Below are 11,673 nucleotides of genomic sequence, written 5' to 3' on the forward strand. Positions count from 1 at the left end.
CTCTCCTAAGCATATTTTTCTCATAACTTACTTAAGTTTTCACAGAGATCAAGACACGTGTCAATTATCAGATCCAATGGTCTTCAGTAAATCTAGCTTTGTCCTTTTCTATTCTTTAAATTATTCTTCTCTTCCTTCCAACTTCCAAGCCTGTCAAAGTGCCCACCCCCCTGACATGACTCGCCCCAGATTTCACCTTGAAATCCAAAGTGGCCATGTGGGGCCCACCATAGAAGAAATTCTATCAAAAATTTGGCGGAACTCTCTCTAAAAGTGGACTACCCAAAACCTGTAGAAAAACATTTACACTTCTAAAATAATCCACCCTTAATCTTCTGGAGCCACCATGCTCCCTAAAACACAACATCTCCCAAATCACAAAACAATTCTGAACTTAAAAAATATTAATCTCATAGGTTATCAGAGCAATCTAATGTACAGGCGTATAAGAGAATATAATACAAGATAAAGGACCGAGACTTTTATAATGCGGAAGCTATGACAGTTATGCCTCAACCCCATGTATGCTCGACCTTAAGCTAAACTGGCCAGCAAACTGGGCATTTGAAACCGAAGGGCCCAGGGGAAAACATTTAAAAACCGTTAAAGTAAGTGGACAAAAATAAGTAATTTCGAATGTATAAGTAAAACTTAATGCTTTCCCAAGTTATTCTCTAAAAACTCATATGCAGTAACAATCTTGGAAATACTCTTAATCATCATCTTTACTGCAATCTTAATCACGTAAAATAGAACATCTTGCAATCTCTTAAAATCTCCAATCCCTCATATAAGTAATCATATTTCAAATATCTTGTTAACAAAACCGACCTGCAACGAGATTTCACAACGTTTCCAACTCAATCCTTCTCTTTTTATTTTTTGAAATATCCTTTTTAGAAAACCTCGTTTGATGACTAGAAAGGACTGCTGTCTAGTCATCTCATGCCATATGGAGGGGACTGCCGCCCAAATGACGCATCGGATAGGACTGCCAACCGGATTTAGGAGGCGGTGGTTAGAAGGGACTGCCGACTAATTACCTCATGTCACCTGGAAGGGACTGCCGACCGGGATGTAGTCTGGAAGGGACTGCCGACCAGACTATTACCTAGAAGGGACTGCTGACTAGGTAATGTATGCATGCGCCGAAGATAGCCTCCTTGATAAACTGGAAACAACCTTCTCCAATTACTTGCTTTCGGAAAGAAACTCGATATTACTTCAATAAATCATTAATAATTCACCGAAAGCGTTGCTCAGGATTATCTCGCAAACTCAAACCTCAATATCAAAATAAATCCTCGAAAGCATAAATCAAATACTCGGTAAATCAATAAATACTTCTGGAAAGAAATCTCAACCTAACTTCAAAGCTGATAGGTGCGGAGCTCCAAACTCAAGAAATCTCAATAATTCAATCATGCTCAAATATTCAATAAAACATTCATACTCGTGTATCCTCATATAAACCGATATTCGGAATCAATAATTCTCATAATATTTTCTTAATCCATCACTTCCCAAAATAATTTCCCAACTCAATCACTCATAAATAACTAGTTTGAAAATCTATTGAAAGCCCTCGGGAAGGAAATCCACTAAAAATCCCGTAACTCATAGAGCATAATAAATCTCAAGAAATCAAGCTCAGAAAATCATAACACTAAATAATTCAAATAATAATTTAAACCTCAATAAGAAAATAATAATATACTGCATGCACATTTAATTTAAAATAAATGTCCACTCACTGTACTATTTAGGCGACCACGCTACCAGTTTCCTACGTCGAGTAGTAGCTCGGCACGTTACCCTGTATACAATTATAATTCGTGAATAACAATCGGGAAATTAAATATAATTCCCACATCAAATCCTCATAAATTAACATTTCTATTTCTTCTCTGAATAAATCAAGACTTTATCATTTGCACCAATTCTTTAATTGAAGGTTTCTAGAGCAAAACTGAGAGAAATCCGATAGTGGAATTCTTATAAATCAATAGCCAAACTATTGAACTTCGGAAATTCCGATTAATATCCAAACCTCCTCCAATTTCCACCAAACACCTATCCATGAATTTGTAACAATATATACTACTCAATAGACCAAAACAACTCACCAGGAACGCCCTGACGCGCCCTCACGTGCCGCCGGTCAACCACCATATCTGGCTACCAAATTTTACCAACATCATCAACTCAACATTTCTAACAACTTTCTCAACTGTGACAAAGTCAGAAAATGAGTAAAAGTACCTCAACAATTAAGGAGAAGTTTGAACCCGATTTGTGAATAGTGACCCCAAACTTCAAACCGTCGATTCTTCCTCCACGCTTCAAATCGCTGAAAAATACTTGGGGAGCATCATCTACGTCTCAAGGCGCTCCCAAAGACTAAGGTTTGTCGTATGTGGTGGCCTGAATCGGAATAAACCGGCGTTGAACTCAATCTGCTACAGTGACCATCCTCTTCTTCTCGTTGCTGCACCTTCCACAGTTCAAATTAAGCTACCAAAGAGACCCAGAAATGAAGAGAAGGAAGAGAGCTTTCCAACGACATCTTATACGTCAAAATCCGTCGCCGGATGAAGGAGTTATGGCCAGAAAATGGTGAAGAGGTCGGGGAGGAAGAGAGAATCGAGGAGAGAGAAGAGAGAGAGTTGGGTAAGTTTCCATTTTTGGAAACTTACTACAGTAACTCGGCTATTTATAGAAAATTATCATGAACAGTAAGTTTAGTATTTTGGCCATAACTTTCTCATACGAACTCTGATTTTTACATACCATATATGCACGCGCTCGGTTTAACGTCCTCTACAACTTTCATGCAGAACATTTTCTCAAATTTTGACCCGAACAAAAAGTCAACTTTTAGGGCCCCCTAAAATATCGAAACAGAGTCAAAAAAGTAAATGTAAATGTCGTTTACCGATCGAAAGACTCGTAAACTGGTAAATTTAGGTTCGGGACGTTACAACCCCTCCCTCCCTCCTCCCCCTCCTCCTGTTATTTTTTATTTTTTTTATATACAACCCCAATCCTCAATACATACAACACCTACTAATCAAGTTGTTTTCATTAATAGTATAAGAGCTCTCGCTCCCTCCCTTGTGCGGCGGCCAACCCTAGGGTTAAGCTTTCCAATTATTGATGGCGCCCTTGGTACCTGGCTGCTGAGTTCTCTGAACTCGTGGATCCCTCCGTCCAACCCTTTGGTTGTTGCACCCGTATCCTGTCAGTCTCTAGATGGGATTCAATCAATTCTGTTTGACGTGATATTGCTCGTCCTCCGGTAGGTTCCAGAAGGAGGCTCCTTTGCGGATCCGTGGATCCAAATCGCATTTGGGATCCCAGCTCTGATTTTCCGGTTTGCTCTCTGGCTAGTGGGGTTGATGCTGCATTGTTCTGACGTTGGTTGGAGTCACGACATTCAAACTATTTCCGGCCACGGCGGTTTGACTTATGGTGGTTAAAGGCACTGAGATCAGGTTCGTTGGGCGAGAGGCATCGCGATTAGACCATCTGGTTGCAGTGTTCCCGGTCTAGTCTTTGCCATGCTACCCCGAAGGCGCGGCGGTCTGTCTTGGTGGCGCGGTGGTGTGGCTCAGGAAGGGTGCCCAGCCGCTCGGGTGCCCAGAGTGTTTTCATATGGGCTGGATCTTGGTTATGTGGCTTTTTCAATTGGGCCTGGACCTTGGTCATGTCTGTTTTGGCAGACTTGATTTTGGATTTGGGTCGGATTTGGATTCGTATTTGGAACCCGGGTCGTCCTCAATTCTGGATCTTGGATCCAAGACAACTGCTCATTTTGCTCTGGTATTGGTTCTAGTTCTTGGGAGTTCGTTTGCTATTTTTGAGTTTTTGACACCCTTGGTTACTTTCGAACTTTGGGTGAGTGAATCACCTCTCCTAGGTGTTCGTATCACTGGTTACAGTTACGTTTACTATTACATTTACACTGCTCTAGTGACATATGCAGTGCAGCGATGCCAGTTGGCATCAAGTCACATGATTACCTGGTTACCTTTCCTTCTCGATGCGATTGTGCATCTAGTTATGCTTTATTGTTTTTTCTTTATTATATATGCGTTTGCGCATCTCGTTATGTTTTATTGCTTTCTTTCGATGTTTTGTGCATCGCTCCATGTACTCCTCAGTTTCACTTAATATAGCTTGTTGTCCTTCCTTAAAAAAAAAGTTGTTTTCATTAAATTTGATCTTCTGAAAATAAAATAAAAAGACCAAATTAATGGGTATGATTGATCCCAAAAGTGCTTGAAGAGAGAAAATTCAAGTATAAATGAATATTTTGCAGGGAAGAATAAACTGCACTCATGAGCTCATCTCCTTCTTTCTCGTGCTCATGAGCTTCACTTCCTCTCTCATAGCCAATCTCGGTAGGCTTAGCTTAAACCCAGAAAAACTCATTTCAAATTTCACGTTTTTTCATTCGATTATGGTTTCCGATGTAAAGGCAGATGGGGATACACCAACTACACAGACCTTGATATCTTGTTCAAACTGACTTTGGTTTATCTTTGCTCTTGAAGAAGATGAGAAAGAGGAGAGAGAGTGGGAGCAAGAATAACAAATATTATAAAGGGTATTTTTGTAAAATCAATAATTTTTAGGTTGAGGGAGATAACTAATGTCTCTTGACATTGTCTTTCGTGGTTAGATCATTGGATTTGATAATTGACATGTGTCTTAATCTCTGTGAAAGTTTAGCTAGGTTAGGAGAGAAATGTGCTGAGGAAAAGATCTGGATCCTAGCAAGTAATAAAGAAAATAAAGTTTAACAAAACTTCTTATTAGAAAGAAAATTAATTAAGAACCAGTTTTTCATTAAGCAACATGCAATGAAATCGTCAGATCGATGACATAGAAGGAAGGTAATACTTTTCTACACTCTAAAATCTAAATACCAAACATTTCCAAATATGTATCTTATCACTTCTATTCCATCAACACCTATTAATAACATAGGTTAACTAACAAGCTTTCAAAAAATAGGGGGTGTGCCAGTGCACCCTTTGTGCAAAGGGTAGCCTCGCCCCTTATGGTCTTTTTAGAAGAAATGGCTAGAAATCAAACAAATGTTACATGATTACAATTTATGCTTTATATAAATTACTAGTTCAGATAAAAAAATGCCTTACTAATGCAACCATATAATTTGGCACGAAGTTCACAATTGTCAATTACTGGAAACTAAAGCAAACATATAATAACAAATGTGAAATCATAACCAAGCATCCCCCTTTGGTTTCATTACCAATTCATAACCAGAAGTTCGGAAAGTTTTGAGTTCGGCTTGTTTGACAGAGACATGTATATGATAATATGATATGACTCTATAAACACAAACAATGAATGGTTGGGTGGATAGGAGTTCATGTCAAAGTGGGTGACTTACATAACTTATCAAGTAAAAATATGCCTTGGTCTTATTATTTGTCATATGAATTGAGTTTCTAATTATATATTAACTGTGTATCATGTTCAAGTAGTGTCTCATATTCTCATGCTTTCCCAAATTTTATTAATAAAAAAAATTAGCAAGGCCAAATAAACTTGTGGGATCCTTACCCTACTTGCAATCACATGTCCATTGTACGTCTTTATCTTTGATTCAATTGGCTATGTTTCTTCTTGCTTATGTTTTGGTATTACTTTCTTCTGAGAAGTTTTAACTTCATGTCTTTCTTATGTGTTATCTATTTTGTATAATAAATTTTTGTTTTTTGTTTTTCAATTTGTCGTGAAGAAGAGAAAGAAAGTAGTGTCACGTAGTGTTCAGTCATATATAAAATTATGTAAATAAGTTAGTTTTTCATGGCAAGCTTAAACAAGTAAGAAAATCTCTACTACTATAAAGCGAAGCCCTCAAACATTTCACCAAATTTTGTATTACCTTAATTGCCGCGATTAAGTTATTTGAAACAAATAAATACAAGGGTTATTATAGTAATAAGCAAAATAAATAAATAAATAACTAAATAAATAAAGAGATAATCATGAAAGAGAGATATGGGTAAGGGGAGAGGTATAGGATAAATAACTGCATTCATTTCAAATTCCCACGTCTACAAGCAAGTGGATAAATTGATAAATCAAAATTAATCACCTCTTCTTCTTTTTTACGTGACTCTGTGAGTTCGTGCAGATACACAGGTATAAGGCTAGTAAGATATAGATTATAGATGAAATCTTGGAGTATTATTATAATTGTGCCCGTAGACTTGGACATTTCCAATATTTTTCGCTTTCGCTTACATGACACACCTCTTAATTAAACTGCAACATAGACAACGATGGGGCTCCTGACTTGGAAAACACCATCATCCCACATCAAAGACGCAGAGACTAAATTTGATTTCTCAATCGGCCCTTTTATAGTGACAACAAAAGATTTCTTTTGCCCGAGAGATGTGAACGATAACACATTTGGATTCACATTGATTTTGAGTCCCAATGGAGCCACCACTTTAACTCTGTATGTGGAATTCAACGATCCAACATTAGTGACAGTCCTATGGAAGACCCCATTAACATATTTTGGATCCTTGATGGAAAGTGCAAAAGAAGGATAGTTCAGGTCATTGGTTGTTCCATTATTAGATTTTGATGAACAACTAGTCTTGTCCTTGGTTATGGCTTTCAATAGTTTACCATTGTATCCTTGTGAACACAAAAAATCTATGTAGTCTTGTTCATCAAGATCGTACACCAAACCAGGATATGGAGCCCTAGAAGGGTTTATCAGGCCAGCTCCGTATGCAAATTCAGCATCAGAGCTAGTTTTGGCACTCATAGATTTAGCTGCAAAAGAATGAAATACATAAGGATTGCTATATCGTTTTAATACTAATTTGATAACTAGTCCAATATTATGCAAAATAACACTACTTTCACACAAGAGATTGAAAGTCCAATATTATGCAACATAACAGTACTTTCACACAAGAGATCAAAAACTCTTCTTTGCAAATTATAAAAACAAACCGGTAGTGATGAGAGCCGATTGGATGGCAGCCGGTGACCATTTAGGGTGAAATGATTTGACATATGCAGCTATGGCTGTAGCATGGGGGCACGCCATTGATGTCCCAGTTTCTAAATAGTATCCAGCTCTACTGCCACCTCCACTTGGGGGATATGCTGCTAGAATGTAAGTTCCTGGAGCCGCTAAATCTGGCTGCAAGGCCATATATTGATATGTAATTGTTAAGCATGCTTGTTCTACTTCATCGATCACCTACAGTATCATTCCTTTTGCTTGAGCCTAGATATACAATTAAGATTTCATTACTAATCAATTCACCTTGAGAATGTTGGGATTGATCGGATTTGGACCCCTTGATGAGTAGGAGGGCACATATGGAGCCAATACATCATTAATCTCTTCACTTTTCCAAATAGTTGCAGTTGCGTTCCTATAAAATGAAGATTAATTAACATGCATATCCTAATATCCACTGTTAAGCTTCTTAGTTTCTTAATAATTACCTTGTTAATTTTATGTATTTGTAAATGTCGCTGTGTTCTTCCAACCCAACGTATGATGCAGGCACGGGAAGAGGGCCAAGCACTTCATCGGCGACTTTTTGTCCCATCAGAACAATTCCTGCTGCACCACCCAATATGGCCCCACCCCCAGCCCCATCGACAGGGCCATCACAAAGCACAATTTTATCTTTGATCAAATCTTCTTCTAAGGTATCTTGGAGACAAAACCTACAATTAATTTAGTAACATTAAATATCAAACAAGATACAACATATGCAGTTTTGTGAATGATTACATTTTGATGACATTAATCTAAAACATGATGTGTGATGATAATTAAGTTCAGCTTCAACATATTGAACAACAATAACCAATTAAGTTAGAAATCATATTGCACCCTTTTTTTTTTTGAATTGCCAAATTTTTTTTTAGTAAAGAATATTTACTCAAGCATAATAAGTCATTAATGGATGAAGTCTTAATTGAAAGATCAATACCCGGAGAGGGTCCCGTTAGCACCTGCTTTTTTATTGGGTGCATCTCCACCATAAATTAAAGGATAGAATTTACCCCGGAGGTCATATATGTTTGGTAAAAGTCCCTGGTAGTTAATATAAAAAAAATAAATTACTAGTTAGAATGTAGACAAGTACTAATTAATTGTGAGCAGCAGTAGTTAGATTTAATTAATTACCTCATAGATTTTACTGTTACCCAATTGAACTCTGGTGATGAATTGGCGGTTTATGGTGGTAGCAGCCACAGAAAGTTGCCATGGTGCAAAGTTTGTCACAGTTTTTGCTCCCGGACCTTCGTTACCAGCGGCCATGGAAACTAATATCCCATTTCTAGTAGCATGAAATGACCCAATTGCAAATGCATCATTTAAATAATCAACTGGAATACTGCCCCCGACGGAAATAGAGAGAATGTCGACACCGTCAGCAATGGCATCATCGAATGCCGCTAAAACGTCAGCATCTTCACAAGCAGGCGTGCTACTCCAGCATACTTTGTACACAGCAATACGTGCTGATGGCACCCCTCCTCTTGCTTTTCCCAACCCTAAACCATTTAGGCTTGCCTTGGTCACTGTGTTCCCAGCTGCCGTTGATGCAGTATGAGTTCCATGACCATTTGAGTCTCTTGGAGACTCAACATCTGCTTCGAAGGATCGAGAAGCACGGTAATATTGTGCTCCAATGATTTTACTGTTGAGATCTCAGTAAATAAATCCATATTAGCTAGTACAAAAAGTCATTAATTTATTTAATTACATGTATCCTAGAACAGATCATTAGTTAGCATACTTGTTACAAGTAAGATTTCCATTGCCTTGACATTTGCCTTTCCATTTCTTAGGTGGAGGACCAAAACCAGCATCACTAAAGCTGTCCGACTCTGGCCAAATTCCACTGTCCATCACACCGATGATGATATCCCTTTCAAGGGCGCTTCTCTTAACTGTTTCTGGAAAACCAAGGAAGTTCCATGACTTTGTTGTTTTCACGCTCCTTTGTTTGCTTGGGAAGATAGACACTACACCATCCATTCCTGTATACATAAATTCGTACATGTATATTTACATTAATTATTTGTATATATATAATTATATATATACATATACACACACACACACACATTAATTATTTTTCAGAGTATATGTGGAAGTCAACACAGATGGTCAAGAAAAAACTATGATCAAAATGATCAAAGCTTCAGTAAAAAATGGGTCATCTCTACAGTAACACGTGTTGACCAGCTATAGTAGCAGTTAGCAAGATCAGTTAGCATGGGTTAGCAATCGAGTCAGTATAAAAAGGGAGATTTGTCATTTTACTGAGTGAGAGTTAGCGATTGTACAATTACCCTGAAAAATTACCAATACCAGTTCTTCATCGTCTTCATCTTTCTTCTTCTTCCTTCTTTGTTTAGCTGGTTCTTTCATTTTCATCATCAATACCATAATTTTGGCATGGTATCAGAGCGATAGCCAGAGGCTTTTTCAGGTGAGGGAGAGAAGTATGAGAGAGAAATTACGAATCACCATGACTCCATGTCTCCATGGGAGAAAGAACAAGAGCTTTTCAGGTTTCAGAAAACCAGAATCGACTTAAACCAGTCCCCTTCTTCCTCACCGGTAGAGAAGACGAAGAAAAGAAGCCCTCCCAGATTAAAAAATAAAAACAATAAAAATGGGATTGCTTGCCTATTGTCAAAATACACCACCGACTCATGAAGTGTGGCACTTTGATTCTGGAGCAACAAACCATATGACGTCCAACAGCGCGCAATCACTCACCACTGCAGAAAACTTTGAAGAAACATAACTATGCAAAAATTCTTAAATCTCCAGTTTCACATTTACTAACCCTGTTGCAACCTAGTACACCAAGTACTAGTTTGAGGGAATGAGGAGGGATGTTAAGAGTATATGTCGAAGTCAACACAGATGGTCAAGATAAAAGTACGTATGATCAAAATTGATGATCAAATTAAGCCTCAATAGAGAAAAGGGGTCATCTCTACAGCAACATGTGTTGATTAGCTATAGCCTATAGGAGCAGTTAGCAAGATCAGTTGGCATGGGCTTAGTTAGTTCTTTCATTTTCATCATCAATACCAGAATTTTAGCAATTATAATATTTATACGTACACTACGCCATCTATTCCCGTATGAATAGTAAGATTTATTCAATGCAAAGGTAGGGTTGCAGTAGTACGTACTGGTCATTTTTTGTGCTTCTTGCTCTGTGAGCATTGCAGCAAATCCATTGAAACTTCTCTTGTAGCTGTGAAGAAGCAGAGCTTCATGTGCAATATCAATGTTGCTGCTGTCAACTACGTCCTGTAGCATATTCACATGAAGATCAGGTAATATGGGTACCCCGTTCTTTGGCTTGTCGCCCATATACACAACATAAGCCTGCATCAAATTGCAAGATCCACGTTAAGTCAGACGAAACTTTGAAGATCACGAAACTTTGAAGATCGACAAAAAGTGATGTGGTCAAATTTTTAATATTAAATGCATAAGCTAAAGTAAGTTAATTTAGATTATTAGGACTAATAGAATTTGGGAGATATACCTTTCGGGTATCCTGAGCAGTTGAGTGAGTAACATTAACAAGCAGTAGAATACTGCAAATGAGGCTGAGAAGGAGAAACCATCGAAGAGGCGCCATACTATTACTATGTATGCTGCTACTAGCTAGAGCCTATAAAGGACATTGATCTCATAGTCTCAACATGTATTTATAGCAAGAATTGATCGAGCAAACATAAGGTGAAAAAGTAAAGCTTCAAAGCTCGCTTAAACTTTTTCATTTAAGCTAGCCAAAAGTTTAAGGCTTCTATGTACGTACAGTTCTGGATGCATGTGATTTGATTAAGGACAATATTAAATATCGTGGATTTCATTAAGAAAAGGATAAACCCAAAAACGGTTCTTAAAGTGGAAGTGTTGCACCATAACCTTGAGATAATTGACCATTTTTCATCCAGAATTAACAAAGACAATTGAGTATCAAAGGATAAAAGCTCATACAATATTATAAGATACATTTGCCTTTATAGAAATTTAATAATAACTTTTGGAACCGACAATTCAAAGAAAGAAGAAATAACTCATATAGGTGTGGTTATTGTCATGTACAATAATTCATATGCTTTCATTATTATATGGATGAAAACCATGAAATGAAAGCATATGAATTATTGTACGCATTCACGGGTGCTTCTGTTTTTTTTCTTTCCATGGTGTGGACCTCAGCCACACTACAAACACATATGTAGTATCAAAGCACAAGCATTTGAGTTGGAGAATATAGGTGCTTTCCTATGTATCTTTTGCCACACAATGTCCCAAGTGGAAGCATAATTAGCAAACAAATCAACAGACTTGATTCTAGGAGCTAGTGAAAATCCAATTTCAAAGTTTTAATTGATCCTTTGCAAAATAGCTACTTAGAATAGATAAGACGGTTTACTTCACTGCTGGAGCTTCAAGAATTTTGTACGACATCCGCTCAATCGCTTCAAGATACTGAGGCGGCCCCCCCACACACGGGAGGGACATGGGGCAATTTTCTCCATTCAAGCAGAGGGTCATCATATTCATAGTTTCATACATATGATCTTGGGCATATTTACAATGAC

The 11,673-nt window shown here is 37.7% G+C and overlaps 1 protein-coding gene across 1 annotated transcript; it reads right to left on the bottom strand.

The window, feature by feature from the left end:
- Nucleotides 1–6,197: 6,197 nt before the first annotated feature.
- On the bottom strand, nucleotides 6,198–10,805 carry LOC112188546 (cucumisin). Its single transcript, XM_024327686.2, has 9 exons — nucleotides 10,605–10,805; nucleotides 10,243–10,441; nucleotides 8,826–9,069; nucleotides 8,210–8,726; nucleotides 8,013–8,116; nucleotides 7,516–7,743; nucleotides 7,331–7,442; nucleotides 7,012–7,204; nucleotides 6,198–6,828 (listed from the first exon to the last, which is right to left on the bottom strand). The coding sequence occupies exons 1-9, from the start codon at nucleotides 10,698–10,700 to the stop codon at nucleotides 6,299–6,301; spliced, it is 2,223 nt and encodes a 740-aa protein (XP_024183454.1). The 5' UTR covers nucleotides 10,701–10,805; the 3' UTR covers nucleotides 6,198–6,298.
- Between the last annotated feature and the right edge of the window lie 868 nt (nucleotides 10,806–11,673).

This window comes from Rosa chinensis, chromosome 1 (assembly GCF_002994745.2).
Source record: "Rosa chinensis cultivar Old Blush chromosome 1, RchiOBHm-V2, whole genome shotgun sequence".
Taxonomy (NCBI): Eukaryota; Viridiplantae; Streptophyta; class Magnoliopsida; order Rosales; family Rosaceae; genus Rosa; species Rosa chinensis.